At 36.6% G+C, this 21,883-nt stretch overlaps 1 protein-coding gene across 1 annotated transcript in view; it reads left to right on the top strand.

The window, feature by feature from the left end:
• Nucleotides 1-1,612: 1,612 nt before the first annotated feature.
• Nucleotides 1,613-21,883, top strand: part of LOC150106775 (TWiK family of potassium channels protein 18-like) — a 41,506-nt gene continuing 21,235 nt past the window's right edge. The window contains exon 1 of the mRNA XM_090392694.1: nt 1,613-2,869. Coding sequence (XP_090248820.1) covers nt 2,371-2,869 — 499 coding nt within the window. The 5' untranslated portion in view covers nt 1,613-2,370. The remainder of the gene's footprint in view (nt 2,870-21,883) is intronic.

The following is a 21,883-nucleotide window of genomic DNA, read 5'->3' as shown; positions in this document are numbered from 1 at the left end:
AACTCCAAAGTAAGCCACCCCCTCCCACCTTCTTTTCGCTATCCACCATATAACTTGGAAACTTTCCTAATTGGTAAGGGACCAACTTTTGAGTCACCCTTTCTCTCTCTCTAGGGTTGATTTATGGAACTTTAATACACCACATACATACTTAAGAAATACTGTAACTGGATTCTTCAACCATAACCTTACTAATCACCCACACAAACACTTTAAGTGTATGCTCTACGATAAATAATTGCCTGGAGGATTTTAGAGAGGGGAAATGAAGTAATATAATGACAGCGGTAGTAGTGGTAGTAAATGATGATATTAACATAAAAAGAAATGTTTATAGTAAATAATGTTATGTCATTCTTTTACACAAAGGCCATTTTATTTAAAAAAAAAAATATATGCGAATGTCACCCACAAGGGTGTAGATGAGCTGGATTATTTTCAATTACGACTGAAGCTATGAGACTAGGGCATAAATGTTTTGTTAATTTTCTGTGTGTGTGTGTGTGTGTGAGAGAGAGAGAGAGAGAGAGAGAGAGAGAAAATAGAGCGGCTAACTTACAGTTGAGAAACTTAGAAAATTCAATCTGCTTAGAGATCATTACACATCTTATGGTGGGTAATGATGCTGGTCATTCTTTCACCAACAGATACTGAACTATCTTTCCTGACTGGTCGACTGAGTGGTTAGCGTATCTGTTCTGCAAAAAAGGCCAGGTTCGGATCCCACCGTGGACTTGGATTTCCGTGATTGTTTTCACGTGAGAGATGAAATTTGTCTCCTAGTGTGAGACCACTGATCCGATTGGTGAAGGAGACTTAAAAAGAGGTTCGTGTTTGGTCTCTACAATAGGGTTCCCGGATTATATAGAAATAAATATAACAATCCTTCTTAGGATTGTCGTTAAACACCCGAAGCCCTCTTTGCAATTCTACAGAAAATGACATAAGTGCAATGAAGATCTAGGACTGCATTACTATTATAAGAAAAGACACCATTATACAGTATATACAAATCAAGTAATTGCATTATGCATATTCAATGGAGAACATTGAATATAAATTTGCCTATTTCATATAAATATTTAGACATTTTAATATAGATATTTACTTTCACATAAAATTTATATACGCATATTTCATTTATACTCAAATCAAAAACTAGAATCATTTTATTTATCCCTTTTTTGTTCTGCAAATTTTTCTTTTTGCCAGACTTTTCTCCCAACCCTTTTCTGTAGTTACAAACTACTACAATAAGAATACTCTTTTAAACCCATTTAGGTTACTTTGCCCCGGGCTGGGATAAGACAGTTGACGAGAAGAAAGTGCCAAAATAAACACTTCGTGTTGATCCAAGATAGCAGATCCTCGCATCAGACATTATCCTCCTTCCCCATCCTTTCGCTCTTAGGGACCGCACGCGCTCCCATCACGTTGCCGCTGATGCTCAGGGCTGTCACTCATTAGTCCCTGTTGAGCTTAGGAAAAGTGTCAGGGAAATGTATCCAGAGATAGAAGAACGTGTAGCAATTTGTTTAGTAGCACAATATCCTTGCATCTGACAAAATTGCTTGTTTCGGTATCTCTCCTGTGTATCGTAAAGAATCTAAGCACGCATCTATTTTAAAATGGAGACATTCAATTGTTTCTTTAACCGAACCAATGAAAACAAGACGTAATTCAAAGAAAAACAAATAATAAGACATATTTTCCAAACAATTACTGTTTCATTGATATTTGAAGCCTTCATAAAAGCACGTCATCCACCATCATATACTTTTGATCGATGTGAGTATATATTTAACTCTCTGTATTCTTTTCCGCTTCGGTTAATTAAGAGGGTGGTTTATAAAGGGGGGAAAGAGAATAATGTTCTTATAGTGACACGATGCCAACTCTCTGAGACAAATGCTTTCTTTATAAAAATCTACGAACTGCTGCCGACCCACATTCACCTGGCTCTGTTATTGGACAGACAGAGGGAGGAGCAAACTTGGGACACATTCGGAGTCACGTGATCGAGAGTCTGTAGCGTCGGAAGAATACGAAGAATAACTATAGCAGTTCCGGCAGACACTTAAAACCACGCGAGGCCAAATTGGCGTGCAGTATTGGTGGGGGCATCACTGGCGTGGAATATGCCCAACTGTAACGAACAGGAAACAAACGCAACGAATGACACCAAATAACCCGACACTACTCATGACCTTTGCGCCGACGATTCCGAAAGCTCCTTATTTCTTCTTTCATGTGATCTTTATAGTCTTCCGAAGCGGGATGAAGTCCTTAATAGAGATATCACTTCGTCTAAGAGTGTGCTGATTTATCTTTGCTGATAGAATGCTGTCTGATCCTCAAGTACCTTAAATCATGGCAACCGGAAGACTCCGAAATCCACCCTTCCACCCCTATGAGGTGGAATGGCTTCCTCCTGACCAACCAGAGATTACTGTCGTTAATCCCATGCATATTGTGACCTTGGTGGAAAAGAAACCGACTTTGGGTGTCCGTATAGCTACTCGTATTAAGGAAATCTCCGAGAAATGGTTTTCTCATATTCTCTTGATGGTGATATTGGCGTTGTATGCTGTACTTGGGGCAATCGCTCTTAGAATCATCGAAGCCCCTCAAGAGAGCAAGCATAAGAAGTCGATAATAGATCACAGGGAGGTCATGATGAGAGAATTATGGGACGCCAAAGAAATATACGACAAGAACGGATGGCTCAGTTTTGCTAATGAGAAACTCAAACACTACGAATCGACAGTTCAGTCATCTTGCAGAGAAGGAGTAATTACCGAATCGGACACGGATCAGTGGACTTTTCTAGGGGCCCTTTTCTTTTGTGGTACTGTCTTTACTACCATAGGTAAGTGCCTTACTTACTTTATATAAATACCGATAGAGAGAGGAGTTGTAGTAATTTTTTCCCACTTAACAAGCAAATATTAGTTTTATTTGATTAGTATAATAAGATACAACTTCTTGGAATTAATGTTTCTAATTGGAATTTGAATCCGGAAGGAGGAACTGCACTGTTCGAAAACATCTTGATAAAGAAAGTAGGGAGAGAATTGCCATTTTTAAACCTAAACTTTCGATCTTTGGTCAGCATTTTCTCAAACTACTTAAATGAGACTTTTACGCGTTGCCACAGTAGAGCATGAAAGAGTAATCACTCACATCAAAAATAGAAACTTTGATCTACCTTTCTTGCTTCTCTATCGATACATAAATGGTCATGGGTTTTTGGACCTGACTATTACTTATGAGAATAGAAGAATCAACTTTGTCAAAAACATTAACATACTTCATCAGCATGTCTGAACCACTTTATTCCAGTTTATTCCAAAACTGCATAGAAGTCCAAAGATATAAAATCGGGCTGTACTAGTGAGACCGATTATGAATGCAGTGAGCTCATCAGATTACAAAATCTCATGGGTTCAGGTAGTTAGAATTGTGGCAGAAGAAAATAAGGTTATGAGGATGGTATGTTATGTTTGTTAGCTTCGTTTTCAGGATGGTTTTTTTCTGTTTTCAGTGATGAAAAATCTCAGTTTGCACTAGGAGAAAAATCTCTTCTCGAAATATAAAGAACCACAGAGGAAGAACCGTTCATATTAGAAATTTGAAACATTTCATAACATAAATTCACGATCTCTGTTTGACAAGCTGAGATCGTTTATCACGGCTGAAGAATGACATGCATACTACCATACGCTAGCCCTGCAACATCTATTGAACAAGGAAATCTTTAAGTAAGGAGCTGCCGTCTAATACTGCAAAGTGGATAATTGGAGATTAACCCAAATTAATGGTTAGCGATGCGATCACTGTTGTCACCACTCCACCTTAATTTCTTCTTTTCGAATAACGTTTGTAGTGATATCATTCCTATATCTTAATAACAATCGTCAAAACGTTTGTGCACAAGAACTCGAAATATATATTTTTTTACTTTTCTTTTATTCAATGAAGACCCTTGGCTTTCACTGAGGCACGAAACCAGCTTGAGGTATTAGCTTTCATTTTGTAGGGCACAGTGGAGAACAGAACGACTTGAATCTGAGCAAATGACGTGATCCATAACTCGTAGAGGGCAGACCCTCCCGAGTTCCTGCATTTCCCTAATGGATCTTGATGTTTGTCGTTTAAACATTTTTCCGTTTTAGAAAACTCCACGCATGCCCATAGTGGGCTTGTGTAATTTATAGTTTCAGAGTGAGTCAACCTATAGGGGCCCTCAAGGAAAGAACTTTTATTTCCTTCTGCGTAAGCCCAAGCTGTTTTAAGTCCTTATAACTATCTGCATCCCATGCGCAATGTAAAGAGATGGTGGCTCTGGTAAACCTCGGAGTTGTCCCATGCTCCTCCCGTATCTTACTAACTAGATCTTGGTTATTTTTATAATAATTTACTTTATTATTATGGCTATAGGCTAGTGGGCGCTCTGTTCCCACCACCTGGGCATCAACTACCCAAACGTCACCACCTCTTTTAATTACTAAGTCTGGCTTACGCAAACCCGGGGAGGTCCTATAATGTGGTTCCACCGCAGTCTCCCAACTTTTGTTCTTAAAGCGGTTGTTCAGAATGGAGACCACGGCATCATGCCTCCTCACGCGGACCCCATGGGTGCGGAAGCAACACTGGGCTATATGAGACAATGACTCACTGCAGTGGCAGCCAGCACTACATTTAGCCGTTGGGCTGTGAGGGCTCGAGTAGGCAGGGCATTGATCCTAGTCCTGATAAGGTCAATATACTCGAACCCGGGGAGGAGTCTGGTGCCATCCTTTACCCAATCATGCTGGGGAGGCACCAGATATGACTCTTTTAAAGGAGCACCATCTATAGAACAGTGCAACAGAGATGCCCATCTCTTGTGTTCTGCTGGGTGCTGACTCGATTAAAGTACCTTGATAATGGGCCCAGCCTTTAGCTCGCCTAAAGTCTTCTTGTATTAATGAGCTATAGAAAGCCTCTCTGCAGAGGCTTTCTATAGCTCCTTGCAGACTCAGATCCCCCGTATACCACTTTTTGATATCTATCAGTACCTCCCCACCATGGTTAACATTTCTTTTTTCATTTGTTACTAATGATGAGAATTTTAATTTTATTATTACTCATTTATTACCTTCCTTTAGTGGAAATCTGAGATGGCATAGCAGTACGTGCATTAGCTGATTAAAAATGTGATAGTCTTTAAAAACATACAGGTTTGAAGACTCAAGAATTATATTTACCCAAATGAGAGTACACTCATTTGCAATTCATGAGATAAAATAAACACCCTCTGTAACATGATGCAAGAGGCGAGATTCAAATTGTATATTTCTAAACGAAGGATAAATGTCCCAATGCCCTTGATGTGTGTGTGTTTCAAACCAAACCGTTGGTATTCATCTATCGACTTTAAGAGTTGTGCTCATGAGCTGTCTATCCATACTAAGATGGGACAGTTAAATGCAAATCTCTGTATTTGTCGGTACGCAAATAATAGTCCGTGAGTAGCGTTTGCTGTGAATTTAAGAACATCCCTCGTTACGAAGTCCAAAGAAGTAGCTACTCAGGCAAGTTGCGAGTTGGTATGCTTCTCCGTCCACTTTTCTAGAGGTATTTCAAAAACGTATTGCGTTCAGGAGCTCGGAATTACATATATCATTTTATACTTCGATTATATGTATAAAAATCAAAAATAGGCACACTAATGTAATTTAAGTTATAATTTAATTACCGCATATCTAGATAATTAAACAGATACCTCTAATTTCCCCCCCCACACCCAAACGAAAAGCGAATATTTGGTGTATACATACAAATACAGAAATGATGGTCCTGTTTACCTCTGCGATGTAAACAATAATAGTGGATTTGTCATACTTTAGTAAACTTCTCTTCCACAACTTTCCACAACTTGAAGAATGTCCTGCTATCAGTTTTAGTTACAGGATGTAATCCCATGGAGCAAACTTTGGATGCCTATCTCCATAATAATCATTTGGGTATAGGACCAGTTTTTTGGCCTTTGCGTAGTCTAGTTTCTTTTCATCCTAGCAATTGTTTTGATTTCTATAGTTATCGTATACTATAGATAACGTATAGACATCAAACACAATTACTTGCAAGTGAAGAAAAAAACAAATGAAATATGCGATAACTGCAGTTATATCTGAACTGGCAATGCACTTTGTTACCGGCTGCACAAAGAGCTCGCGTTAGCGTTGTCACCGTTCCTCTAATTGATAAAAAAAAAACCATTTAACGCTTTCATTCTCAAATGAGCAGGTGCAAACTCAGTTAGTCTTAAGAAACGTTTTTTTTTTTTTAATTTGGAGGCAAACCGGTCTCCATCCTTAAAGATCACTAAGAGTTGAGCTCGCTGCAAAGAACTGAAGGCTTCGGTCGCAACAGTTTGGCAGATAACAGCTACCACCACAAGTTCCTAAACCATAACTAGAAAAATTGTCTGAAATTGTAGGGATTATATGGTTCATTATTAACAAGGTGATTTAAAAAATCCCAGTTTCTGGAAAGCACAAAAGATTTCCTGACTCAGGAACCGGCTAAATAATAATAATAATAATAATAATAATAATAATAATAATAATAATAATAATAATAATAATAATAATAATAATAATAATAATAATAATAATAATAATAATAATAATAATGGCTGAATGTTCATCTATATTATTTACAATGTTGTACTTTTACTCAAAATTAATTGGCTACAATGCTTTTACACAAATACATAAATGCCCATGAATTTAATTTTAATTGTTTGATACGACTTAACTGGAAAATGTAGAATGCAGAGAAGCTTTATTTCTAGACTTAAGGATGTACTTATTTCGAATCAAAAATATTGAGACTCGCTTTCTTATTAAATCATCAGCCTTTCCGATATATCATTTACAATTATGTCATAAATGATATAATTCATCTCTCTCTCTCTCTCTCTCTCTCTCTCTCTCTCTCTGGGTTTAATGTTTTAAATATTTTAAGAACTATTTTATAAAAGGAAAATTATCTTAAATATTCCGAGAAGTTTTCATCGCCGCCATTTTCAACTACTTGTGTTCTGCACAGAACACAAGTAGTTGAAAATGGGATTATTGCTGTTATTCAGCAGAACGCAAGTAGTCAGACCACTGACTACTTGCGTTCTGCTGGACCACTCACTGTGGTAGAAATACAAACTGCTCCTGTCCACTCAGTGACATGTAAAGTGTTCTGCAGCGTTCAAATCGAAAGAAAACAAAACAGGAGGCTTTATTTTCTTACTTCATCTCTTATCTTAATCTTAGGAATACGTTTGTTGTTGGTCTGCTCGATATCAAGTCTGGATCTCCCTTCTCGGATTGACACTTAGCCTTTCACTGGCATAATTCCATCACTTGAATAGCATCCTCAATTTCAAAAAGTTAAAAGTTTTTAAGGTAGTATTTTTCCCTCAAAACGTTACTTTTCGTCTGTTATGTTCCTAAAAAAAAAAAAATCAGCTAACGCCTTTTTTTATTCCCGTATACGGGGAGTAGGCGAGGCCATTTAGCCCTATCTAACTTTTGGAGACTGAGTGGGCAGTTCAATCTCCACTGGTACCAATCAGAGATAGATGGCCCAAGGCTATCACTTTGAAACTTTTATCACTAATACTGTGAAAATCACAATTTTTCCCAACACTGTCCTCACATTTTAGATTGTGAATGTAACACTTTCTAAAATTTCTTGACCAGTATCAAGAGGGAGAAACTCTTCTAAAGAGAATCAATATGGAAACTGTCAATGGGCTTTTATTCATATCAATGAGTGTTATTGCTGTTATTCAGCAGAATTTGCATCTATCATATATCCGATTCCTTAACCTATGGGTAAAATGAGCCATAGTTGCTCAGCATCCTTTTAGAATTGAACATGAATCTCTTACTCCCATTCATCTTTCATTTCATCTACCTTTATTTCCAGATGTATTCAGATAAGTTGATACTTGCGTTAATATGTAGATGTTTATGATCTAATGCCATTTCCAAAGACTCAGATTTTTCTCTCTGTTGTATCATAGCAACGGTGTAATAGTTCCGATTTATCTCATGAAAGTGATGTCTCATTTGCGAAACGTCTTGTGGGTCAGCTAAAGAGAGCACATTACAAAGCTGAGGCTTCACTCTTATGGTATTCAATATATCGAACATATTCTTCAATACGTTGCTCGATTGATTTTTCTGTCTGTCCATAGCAAGATGACTGGCAATCACAGCATGGCCTATAAACATCCGGATATAGAAGTGTGGCTATGTCGAAGGTTTTGTGGATCAGATAGCGATGTCATCTTGATAAAGGGGGTAAATACTACTTGGATTTTATATTCCTTCGGTACTTTTACTAGTTTTATGGAAATAGAGCTAATATATGGAAGATGACGAATCCTCTGTTTTCTTCTTGATTAGAAATTTCTCTGGTCTCTTGTCAGTTGAGTTAGTGTGGAGATTGTGTGGTCATTATAATCATTTTGAAGGAAAGTGTTTCTTAAATGGTAAAGTTCTTTGGCTAGTTCGTCCTTGTCAGTGATGAGTCAGCGGGCTCTTGCTTCTAGTGTGGAAATAATAACCAATTTTTGAGGTCTATAATGATGAGATGAGGCATTTAGTTAGCTGTCGGTATGTGTAAGCTTTCAAAATATAGACTTTTAATTTTCCCGATTTCTTAGTTAGTCGAAGGTTCAGAAATGGGAGTGAACCATTAGATTCTAATTTACAGGTGAATTTTATATTACGGTGTTGACGATTCGGGGTACTCGTGAAAAAATATAAGTGATGGTAATCCATGGGTCTAAACTAAGAATATAACGTCAACGTACCTTTTTCATAATTTTCGTTTATGACTATATTCTTCTAGGACCTTTTTTTTTCCAAATTCTTCCATATAAAGATTTGCTAAACTAGCGAAAGAGTACTGGCCATGGTTAGACTGGTGTTCTGTTAGTATATAGTATTTTTATATTTGAAGTATCCAGATGAAATACACTGTTTGAGGAGTGCCATAACCTTCTTAAAGGGTTTTATCTTATAGCAGTGCAAGTAGATCATCAGTAGGAACATTGGTAAACGGATTAACTATATAAAAATTGCTAAAATGTCATGGTCATCAAGGATAATATTGCTGATGTTGGAAACATAATGTGCGAAGTTTTTAACAAAGGATGGTGATTGTCCTATCAAGCCCTTAAGTGGTTTAGATACACATTTGACAAGAAGGTATGTAGGAGAATACTAATCCTTCTGGTAGTGGACGTTAGCGGTTCATCTTCTTTATGAATTTGTGGAGTCTGCTATAGATGTAGGGAAAGAGGTTGAAGGGATAGGAGAGCTAGTTTGTTTCCTCTATTAAACTCATAGATTGTTTTCCAAAGGTTATTGGTGCGATTTTGAAGCTCTTTAGTGGGGTCATGATCCACAACGGACTAAGTGTCAGTATTAAAAAGCGGTTTTGTTTATATCTGAAAAAATCCTGTGCAATTAGAGAATGAAACGTCGTGTTGTCAGTTAAAATAAAGGTTATCATCTTCTTCCGATGTTCTACATTATAAACTTTTAGTGACACACACAAACACACACACACACGTTGGGTTCAAGATGGAAGTCTAGATATTTAATACTACTAAATTCTATATGCTTTTGAAAAGTATTCATAAGCCCACATAAAAGTTCGTTTTTAATTAGATGGAGAATTTTTTTATAGATTTCAGTTAATTAGATGGAACTGTGCATTCTTGCAAAATATTTCTGATACAGTATCCTAGTTATCCTCTCCTAAATAATGTAGCGTTTTAAGGCTCTGACTATGGTTACAAGCTAACAGAAATATTGTAATAACACCAGAGCAGAACCTGTAGCAAACAACACACACACACACACACACACACACACACACACACACACACACACACACACACACACACACACACACACACACACACACACACACACACACACACACACACACACACACACACACTTATTTTGAATAAAGAAGTTAATGAGCGTCGTATAAAAGGGTGCGCAGCCTACAGACGAAGCCCCAAAATAACCATGTTTCTCTGTACACCATAAACGTTAAAAATATCTCGCAATCAATGAGGTTTCCGCAGCTAATGAATCCCTTTTCCGTCCAGAACTTCGCCCCATGTGGGAATAGTGACCTTCTGTTTACAAAGAACACAGAGAGCTGGCCAGGGATATTTTGGAACCCGCGTGTTTAACTGAAGCGTTATGGCATGATGTATAAGGGAAGAGTTTTCTGTGAAGGTAAGAGGGATGAATGTATATTTTCCCAATTAACATGAACCAAAACTCGAAGACAAATTGAACCAAACAAGCTCTAGTAAAAATTTCCACCTTTCCTTCTTGAAAGTATAATGCAGTCGTATTTTACCGTGAATATATTCATTCCATTCATCCCCCCCCACACACACACTTAAACTCTTTCGGAAGTGTTGACAGGAAATTAATTATAGAATAATGAGTTAGCGATGAGCAATGCACTGTTAGTGAATGTTAGTGTAGGAACAACGTTACTAACACTCTGTAAACCTAAACCCAACATTTGGTAACCGAAAACCGTGAGTCCACAAAACGCAGTTTACAAGAATTTTTCTAGAAATCATGGAAATTATATAATTTGTAAAAAGAAAAGCATTTGTCCCATGTGCAATAAAAACGATGAGCGGCAAACCTGCATTTGCCCATCGTAGAAATATGAATTTATGTATGCAGAAATTCTCTGTAGAAAAAAGTATGTGTGTATATATATATATATATATATATACTGTATATATATATATTATATTATATTATATTATATTAGGATAACCAAGTAATTTTATAAGTTTGGTTATTTTTACTCCTAATCCCAAGTAAGCAAACAATTAAGTTTGCGCCTGAAACAAAGTTCAAGTCTAAAGGTGGTAAAGGTGAGTAAAGCTCTGATCACTATTCTTAGTATTTTTTCCCATAATGTAAAATAAAGCACATCTCACTAAAAGATGTATACTGCAATACATTATGGGTAGGGTCACTACCCAGACAGGTTTCAACCTTTTCTGAGGTATCCTTAGTGAGTAGCTAGACCCTAAATACCAATGTTGACAATTGACAATTGACATTTATGACTTTAGGGGTGAAGCAATATGCTTTTCATATTTCCCGCTATCTGTTGTGGTTACAGTGAGGGTTAAATTTATGAGCAGATTGCTCGCCCTGAATGGGCATGGAGATTATGCATCACTAAAGGAGGCTAATATAGCTTTTGGTCTTCTATATTTGAATATGTTCGTTGGATCGTATGCTGCAGCTTGCTGAACCAAATCGTTGGGATGTGTGCACGTCTTTCGGAAAAACTTGGATGCTAAGGATTGCAGAAAAGAGAAAATATAAAGAATATTTGTGTCTCTGTGGAGTTGATTGTTTCTAACATACCACGGGGCGTTCGGAATCATTCTCAAGCACTTATTCTGCACTCGCTGTATTTTGATAATGTTAGCATTAGAGGTGTGGCTCCAGGCTGGAGAGGCATAGGTGATTATAGGACGAATCATCATCTGGTATAGCTGCAATTTCATTCTGTTGCTCAGCTTGCTATTTCTATTAATTAGCGGATAGATCCGAGCTATGGCTTTAGATGCTTTTGTGCACGCAGACTTAGTATGCTGATTGAAAGATAGATTTTTGTCGAGAATCACACCCAGGTAATTTGTTTCTGTCTGCCAGGGAATTTTAGTATTGAATAGTAACACATCTCCTACAGGAGACATTGGCCTTTTTAAGAAAAGAACGGCTGAGCTTTTCTGGGGGTTGACTTCCAATTTCCACTTTGAGAACCAACCCTCCAGCTTTAGAAGGTTTTCTTGAAGCTTTCTGGTAATGAAATGGGGTTTGAGAGATCTGGTTAGTATTGCCGTATCGTCTGCATACAGGGCCAAAATGGAAATCATCGATGTCTGTCTCTATATACATATCAGACATCGATACAGCAATGGAGCCAGTAGAGATCCCTGCGGCACTCCAGCAAAGATGTGGCGCTGGGAGGATGTAGAACCGTTGATTTTTACTTGTATTGATCTATTCTGAAGATATGAATGGATTAAGTGAATCATTTTTAGTGAGGTACCGGCTGAGATAAGTTTGTGCAGGAGTCCAAAATGCCAGATTTTGTCAAATGTTTTGGATAACCTTTTATTTGCTTTTGGGTGTCTCTATTATCGGAGGTCTCCGACTGTGGCCGCTGAGTCTCAGGTTTTGATGACTGAGCCTCTGGTGTTCTTGTACTGAAGGAGGAGGGCTGATTGATTGCCTCCATCCGTCTGTTCTTTGGGTGCTGAGTACATCCTTTGTAGTTCGCAGGATGAGGGCCACTACAGTTGGCATATTTGGCCGAGGTGGTCCTCGTCTTTGTGCAGGTATTGGTTGGGTGGCTGTTTTCACATTTTAAACATCTATATTCTGCTCTGCATAGATTCTGTGCATGGACAAACTTCTGGCACCTGTGGCACTGCCCAGAAGATGATCTTTTACGGAGTGGTTCCGGTGTGACGATGAGACCACAGACTGTTTTTAAGTTGTAAATATCCTTGTATATTTTATGAATCTTAACAAGGACTAATGGCATGGGAGTCTTGTCTGCTTAGATTGGAAAAACAGTTCTATGCCTTACATCGAGAATGACTACAGACACAGAACTTTCAAAGATGCAGCAGTGGCGCTGCGCACAGGCAATAATTTAAATTGAAATCAAGGTGCTATTCTTAACCCCTTAACATAACAATTAAAAATCAGAAAGCGGTCGCTTTTCTGCCAAATTTTGGGCGAGTTTCGGGCGAGGGTGATTTACTGGATCAAATTCAGCATTATTTGAAAAATAATGATGAATGTTTGCAAACGCAAACGAAAAAGCCGATGCACGCCGTTGGGAACTGTTCTCGGCTGAAAGGAAATGGGCATAAGATTGTCTGGCGTCTATATTTGATTGTATTGATATGTGAAACCAAAATTGAAAATCAATTTTGGTGCAATAAACAAAAGACGTGTCACGGACGTCTTTGTATGTTAAGGGGTTAAAGACATATAAAAATATCTCATCAATTCTCTCAGCTTAACAGAACTACAATATGCGAAAAACTGCACAACACGGTGGTCATGTAGAGAATTCTGACTGAAGCATTTGAATGCATGCACTCCATCAAACACGAATTATCAAATGTAAAGGCCTAGCAGTTACTAAAGTGTATGTTTTCATGTAACTTGAAAATGCTTGACAGTAGCTAGTGAAACTTGTTGGTGGCTCTTTGTATTTGTAATCATTAAATTTATGGTCTTTTAACAATAAAAGTCTTAGAGATGTTATTTGTTTATAATTTGCAGTAACCTATGGTCTGAAACGCACTTACTTCATCTTTATCGCTATAAATTTGAACTTTTATTGAAAGAAAGCACTGAAATCTTGCTTCCCCGTTAGAACTTAAGGGAGAGCCTTATTCTAATCATATATCCTTATTTTCTTAATATAGCTGCTACTAAAGATTCTGTTATTTAAAAATAAAGGATACTACTTTTGTGGTGCATCTGTTATCAAACAAGAGGCTCTGGTGACCAAGTATCGGCGGTAGAACCGAAAATCTGCATCAAAGCAGAAACTTGTGCTTAACACCAGACACCAGAACAGGAACAATGCGGGCTAATAGCTCACAAGTTTCAAAATATGTAGATATTGTTTTCAAGTCAGATAAATGGAGAAATCGGAACAATTTCTTGATTACAACTAAAGCTTATATGAGGAATAAAATCGGCCAATGAAATATTTAAAATATACGCTCTATTAAACAGAAACTATAAAAAAGAGATGGAACAATATAAGATTAGATTGCGTGTTTAGTGAAGTAAGATGGAATGATATTCGTAGAATAAATTGTCCCCATGGGAATGTATTTCTTTATCCTGGGATGCCAAATATAAGGGATCCACATGAATACGAACTTGAAATTCTCGTAAGTAAAAAGTGTAGTTGAACAGTGATCTGATGTGAGCCAATTTCAAAAAGAATAATAACTGCAAAGCTTAAAATTAAATTTGGAAGTCTATGCCCTGTTGTACTATGCTCCAAATGAGAATGCATACTTAGAAGAAAAAGAAGGGGAAATCTTTTATAGTTCATTTGATAAGACTTCGATGATGACTCTTGGTAAAGACTGCATTTTTCTTGAGAGACTTTAATTCTAAAGTTTGTGAAGTACTGGTGGAACTAGGTGGTAAATATAATTTGGTAATAGACAGCACAATCGTTCAGCATAAGCATTTACATAACGTGATATGGTGTCACTGGATGGCAAAGCACGGATTCAAATACACGATATTGTTATTTGCCAAAGTGCAGAAAAAATTTATTAGATGTCCAATATAAAATAAATGTTGATATTGGATCACGTTATCATCTAATAATTAGACATATGCAGTTATGTATTCGAAAAAATAAGCAGGGACAAGCAGGTAATGGACAGAAATTTGATGTTGCCAAATTACAAAATGCTGAAGTGTGTAAGGAGTTTAAAATAAAGTAAAAAAAAAAACAATTGGTAGGTTTGAATGGGCAAGAGAATGAAACTTGATAGTATAAAGGCTAACAGATGAAAAACAACAACAAGAACAACTGAAAAACAGTACAAAGAATCACTGAAAGTTGGCTTAAAAATAAATACAAACAAAACGAAAGCAATGGGAATTCAGTTGGAGGAATAAACGTGGTAGATTATGGAGAATGAGCATTAATTATACATTATATAAATTTATATGAATGTGAAATTTGCTTGATTTCAAAGGAAATACAAACGTTCATTAACCAATATTTATGGAGTACATGTTGAATCCGGTGGGCTCAAAGTAATGACGAGTTTTGGGAAAGAAAATCCATAAAAAGTCAACATGGAAATTAGAAACCAAAATTCAACGGAGTGGGAATGGTACCTACAAACTACGGGAAAACTTAGCCATCATACAAGGACACTAGAACTGGCTAAACAGAATGTGAAAAGATAATTTCAAGTTTCTGATGTTATCATACTACAACGTGGAGGAAAGAAACAGAATCACGCGTATAAATTTAAGGTGTATGCTAACTCTGTTTATTTTTGAAAACAAAAACAAATTAATTATTTTTACTTAATTTATATAATGTTTTAAAAAGTATATTATATCCTTAAGAAAATAATTCTTTATCCTTAGATCTATCTAAATCACTTTATTTAATTCAAATTTATTTTGTCATTACACGTGGTTGGGGCTCTATTCGTTTGGAAAGCTTTCGTAAAGAAATACTATGAAGTATTGAAGAAACTACCATGAAGTATTGAAGAAAGTACTGTCATTACTGTTTTCCAGTATCTTTCACTCTACAGTTGAAATTAAACAGTTTTTCTTTTGAATGTTGTAAGTATCACAATTATGTTCCTTGGTGCTTTCCAAAAATAAATCCAAAGCTACGTCCTTGGTATGAAGATCTGGATATTATCAGAGATGAGGAAAGGTGAAAGGTTTTGCCTTCTTTTTTCTGAACAAATTTATATCTTAGCTTCTAAAGTTAGGGTTTTTGTTTTTTAGTTGACTGTCATAGTAAGACGTGTGGGATGGTTTTATGTATCTTAAGATGACTTATTAACATTGGGAAAGTTTCGGAACGAGTTGTCATTGATAAGTGGTTGAATGAAACTAATATCAGCTACTGGAAATGTTTTCTCGGAATCTTCTTTTAACAAATGATACAATAATGCTAAATTCTCCCTCCTATGACGTCAATGTCACTTTCTTAGTTGAGCATTACGTCATTCAGGTAATTCCACTTTAGTCTGATTTCATCTTTTCTCACACCTCCGGAGAAAGGGAAATCCAATTCTTTGCCAGAAGAACGACTTTCATCAATCTTCAACTGTATTTTGGACATCTTCCAGAAAGGACGATTCGACAGACACACACACACACACACGTGGGTGGTTCAACGATACGTAAGTCTCTTTCTGTCGGAAGTGGACCTGCGGAGACGATGTGGAAACGAAATATCGGACGACTATTGCCGAAAATATGAAAAAAAAAAAAAAAAAAAAGACGAAGGAGAAATTTCTTTGCAATCACCAGCTGTTGACTTAAGTGAGTCATCCAGAACTTAATATAATCGTGAACTGTTTCTATTTCCGTAAACAGGTTTTACCATTTTGCTGTACAGTCGACAACGTATGGAGGAATATTAGGAATATGTTAATACAAGATTCCAGAGGAAACGGATCTGTAAAGTGGATGTTGAAAGACAAATGGAATCACTTTGTTTTTGGAGGTGGAGGGAAGCATTTATTCATTTAGAAAGAAGCCTGTAGGATATCTTTCTCGACAGAAGCTATGTTGCCATCTTGGGCAGAATGGCTAACACTGCATGGGATGTTGCACTTTTCCCTTTTGGAAATAAAATCATGCGCTAGTGTCTGCAAATTTATTAGAAAATACAAAATCTAGTAGTAGTAATACAGTTTTATACGTATATATAGATAAAATACCATATTGATAAATTCCTATTAGGTTTTTTTTTTTTTATCATTTACTTGCATAGATAGTAATCTTCAAAGACAGTCTTTAGCCTTTTAATTATTCAGTAACTCTAATATTTTCATTTTCATGAATTTTAAAATGGAGGTTTTCATATGATTAGTATTATTTATTATTGCAACTATTATGATTTATTTAAATTAAATAGATTGATTTACAATTCTTTAATACTATTTTAAAAATTAAAATTAAATGAGACACTGTTCAGATTTTTATGTGAATATACATAATAATTGCAAAGATATAATACTGAGTATATAGATATATAGAGGGAGTGCTTTCCGAATCGACCGTGAGATGCAGTGATTAATACCCTTGGAGGGTAATGGATGGCAATGCTGTAGCCAATGAAGTTCTAACTGAGGCTCGGTTATTGCTGTTACCCTCCTGCCGTGATCAGAGCTTTAATAACTCATTAACCTTATCCCTACACTGTCCTCTACAGATAACGGGGAAGATGAAAAGCATTCTTTGCTTATATATATATATATATATATATGGGGGTGATTAATACCCTTGTATGGGGGGGTGATTAATATCCTTGGAGGGTAATGGGAAGGTCCAAACATGGTAGAACATTTGGTTAACAAGACTGTTCAGAATATCCAACCATTTTAGCAATAGCTCTCGTACGAAAAGGCAGGCAAATTACTAATATCGCCATCATCTGTTGTTCTGCTTATACAGCCATGCATGATGCGCCGAAAGATCGCAAAATTTGTGCTGTTTGAGTTTCCAAAGACCTCATAAATAACCACAAACAAGCGTGTTGAGTTTATACAACTTCCTGTCGAAAACGAAAAATAGATGCACCATATGGTTCTGTCTGGATGAGTTTTATATTGTAGAATAGCTATATTATTTGCATGGAGATGTACATAATTGATTTGTATTTATTTTTGTAAATTGGTCATATGCATTTTAGTATTAAAAGAGCCTTACTCTTAACGAATTTCTTAACTCATTCAACAAGATTGGCATTTGTTTACACTTAGTACACTTGTACAGCAATGTTAATACTTCGCATCTTCTGGTACAGTCCTTTCATTTCATTCATTGTTATCAACGATCATGTGGCACCTATCAAAGAAACCGTTTTTTGTTTACCAAGTTCCCCATTGTTAGCTGCACACAATTTGCACGAAAAGAAAGTCTTCCTGTCTCGAGCACCAACACACCGCTCGTATTGCGTGCAGTGTCGACTTTAGAAACAAACAGAGACGGTACAGAAAAATAGAGTTATATTTAGCACTCTGACAACCTATTTGGATTGCCTTCAGGCCATTTTCACGCTTTCCTCGTCCAATTATCCGGTGACTTGAGAGTGAAACTATTGTCATGTTATATTTGAAGAGAATGATAACAGCCACGGCATGTTTGACCCAGCTGTATACCCTTAATAAGTACAACTTGATAAACAGAGCTCATGGGAACTACAATATACACTTACATCTTTTGGCAACAAACTGACATCTGGGTATACATTTTTGGTGAGGAGCTTCTGCCAAAAAAAGACTCCTTGTGTGAACATTGCAAGCATTACAACAAGAGACACCCTTTCATTACATTATTTGCGTTCTTTTCCGGCTTCTGGAATTGTTGGTTTTAATATTTAAATGACCATCGACTTTCGAGATAAATAAATAAATACACAAATAAATTTTTATTCATTTATTCACACGATATATATTTATTTATATTCAGTTTTATCAGTATTTATATGATTGAAAATTTCATCAATTATAAGACCACTTCCTGTTTCAGCGGTAACCGGAAATGACGTTTCCATGATGTAACAGTTAAACTTTTAGGATAGAAAAAATTAAAATTTCATCAATTATAAGCCCACTTCCTGTTTCAGCGGTAACCGGAAATGACGTTTCCATGATGTAACAGTAAAACTTTGAGGATAGAAAAAATTGCGCCTGTATAGCTTTTGTATAATTAATGATGAAATGTTCCTTCCTTTAGGATGATATTTTAGGAAAGCGTTTAGGGAAGGTTTCACACAAACAGTGCTAGTCATTTAATCTTCAATTACTTTTTTTAATGAATTTTTTTGTTTAACATGGCAGCTTCATTCGGCTGACATCTCTAGCAGAAAGTTGATGACGTAAATTAGAAACAAGAAGCAAGCTTGTAATTACATTGAAATTGAACACTAGGAATGAACATTTAGCAACTCCTTTTAAACTTGTCAGCTCATAAAATCTTTCTTGCATCGTCGCAATCCAAACTTGCTTTATGAAAATTGTTAATTCAAATGTTAGCTTGTTTAGATTGGCTAAACAAACATTGAAAAATAATAATGAAGCCTACTAAGGTAATTATAATTACTCATGGAGTAATTAATTAATTTATTAATTATTAACACTTCACAGAATACTAAGACTACTTTAAAGCTTTAAAGATACCAAGCAATTTTATAAACTTGGTTTTAATTCTGTTTCCCAAGTAAGCAAACAAGCAGGTAAGTCAAGTTTGCGACTGAAGTATTTTCAGGTCTGAGACAACTAGTGGTGAAGGTGGAGTAAGCTCTGATTACTTTCCTTAGTATCTCTGATAATGCAAAGCACATCTCCTTCCGGACATGTATGATGCTATACATTAAGGGAAGGGCCACTACCCAGACTGGTTTCGACCTTTATTGTGGTCTCGTCAGTGGGAGCCAAACCCTGAGATGCCAAGGTTGAAGTAATGCAGAACTTATAAATTTTACTTATACAAGTTGCCACAAGGTGCTTTGACCTTATTAAATAAAAAAAAAACCTGTTTGTTTGCTTACTTGGGAAAAAGGATTAAAACCAAGTTTATAAAATTGCTTGGTATCTTTAACGTATAGTATATCCAAGGTAAATAACTTTCTACATACCATGAGTACTGTTTATTTGTTGCATCAGCTGAGCTTTCCAATATTATACATATTAGTTGAGGCATTCAGCTTTTGATGGTTGTTGTTGTGTGGTTTTTCTGGTTATCGTTATTTATGGCTCTGCAGAAACTGATTTTTCCGAATTTTGACAGTTGTCAAGGTTTTGTGATGCGGCCTGTATTTGACAATTTATGACTTCGATAAGCATCTGTATGCGTAGTAGTTGCTGGCCTTATGATGTACGTTCTAATAGGCCAACTACAGAATAAACAGAATGAATACCCGATCATATTCCAGATTCTCCCTTTAAAAATACTGTAAAATCCGTTACTATAATACTTTTCAAAGAATAATCTGCAAACAGTTTCCAGTCTGACATTGAATCGCTGGTTTCCAGTAAAATGAATTAACAGCATAACGAAAAAACACGTTATACATAGAAATTTATTCAAAAAATTAGTAAGTATTCTAAAAAACGTAATTTATTTCTAACGTAACTAAAACATTTTCTGTTTCGGTCTTCAGTTGTATTTTGTTTCATTAAGTCTATCGAATGTTTTAATTTGAGATTTTTTACTGGTTAGAAAAACTTTGCCAAAATTTGTCAAAAGTCAATTCTTATATATTTTACAAATATATAGTCAACTAATAAACCCAAGATAAAAATTCAGTTACAATATTCAAGAAGTGACCAAAAACAACACAGAGATGGACAGACTCGATGGCTACACTAAGCATAAGGTACGTTACTTTGAAAAACTCAAAGGAGCTGCGTTTTACATTATGAGAAACCGGTCTGGCAATGCTGTAGGCAATGAAGTTTAACTGAGGCTCAGCTATTGCTAATATGAGTTCGCTCTCTTAAGGTTTAGCTTTAAGGGAGCAATTTGAGTCCCCGGAGAAAGTGTTTTCCGGTACGGCCCGGCGAGGGGCTTTATCGGTGAATGCCTTTCTCCGGAATATGAGCGGTTCTGCTCGGTGGTGGTGGTGGGTGGAAGGCCATCACTTAGTGGAGCCAACGCTGAGATGAGATGGACGGTCTTTCTCCCACAGTTGAGTGGCCTAGGGATCGTCCGAATTTTTAGAGACGGCTTTACTTATTCATAAGATCGAAACCGGTGTGGGAAAGGACCTCTTGCCTTTAATACAAAGCATCATACATCTCCTCCAAGAGATGTGCTTTGCATTAAGGGTAAATATTAAGATTAGTGATCAGAGCTTATTCAACTTTTACCATGAGTTGCCTTGGTCTTGCACTACGAGCAGGGTCAGCTAGACTTGCAAAACTTGCAGGCGCAAACTTGACTTGCTTGTCTGTTTGCTTACTTGGGAAATGGAGTAAAACCAGGTTAAAAATAGCTTGGAATCTTTAACATTTATTATACCCAAAGTAAAATACTTTCTACATATATATATAGTAGGGGGATCTTCCCCCTACGCGCCAAACCCCCGGAGTTCCGGGCTGGTAAGCCGGTTCTCCATTGTTTTGAAACGTCCAACAAATTGCTGTTTCATGAAGGCAAACACATTGTTGGACGTTTGGAAACAATGAAGAGACAAAAACGTGACATAAAAACGTTTCGAATTTCGGCTATCAAATATAAGATACCAAGAAATTTTATACTTGGTTTTAATCGTTTTCCCAAGTAAGCAAAAACAAAGTTTTGCGCATGAAATATAATCACGTCTGAGCTACTTGTATATAGAGACTAATGACATCATATCACTTGCCTTAGTATGTATCCTATGATTCAAAGCACACCCCCTTTTAGTCTTGTATAATGCGATGCATAATGTGAAGGCCCACTATCCAGACCGGTTTCGACCTTTATTGAAGTCTCTTCAGTGGGAGCCAAATCCGGGAGAGATACCAAGGTTGAAATAATGCAGAAGTCATATACAGTATATCTCATATATATGACTCATATATTTCCAATTATGCATTGCATTATACACGCCTGAAAGGGGGGGGGGGTGCTTTGCATTGTGGTACTAAGGCAAGGTATATGAAGTCATTAGCTTCTACAGGGTGGTTTTCCATGTACAAACTTTGAGGGAAGATAGAGAATATCAAATTAACCACATTCACATAGTAAAGCATGACCCGAAACGCCACCGGAAGGTTCTAACAGGGACACAAAGATACAGAAATAACACAAGGCAGTTTGCAGTGTAGAAAACTTTATTAGGCGTAACTGAACAGTTTAATAGTAGTTGGATACATAATATGGTAAAGGAATTGCATGTCTGCAATCTTAGCGTTCGTAAAACGATGCATGTTATTCGTACGACGTCGAAAGCTTGAATGAGGAAGCCCAATTGCTCAACTGGAGCGCTGGCGAACAGCGCTACCTATCACTTTCGG

Source organism: Typopeltis vanoorti, chromosome 5 (genome assembly GCF_054136105.1).
Source record: "Typopeltis vanoorti isolate ZY-2024b chromosome 5, IOZ_Tvanoo_1.0, whole genome shotgun sequence".
NCBI lineage: Eukaryota > Metazoa > Arthropoda > Arachnida > Uropygi > Thelyphonidae > Typopeltis > Typopeltis vanoorti.
This window is presented reverse-complemented; position numbering and strand designations above follow the sequence as displayed.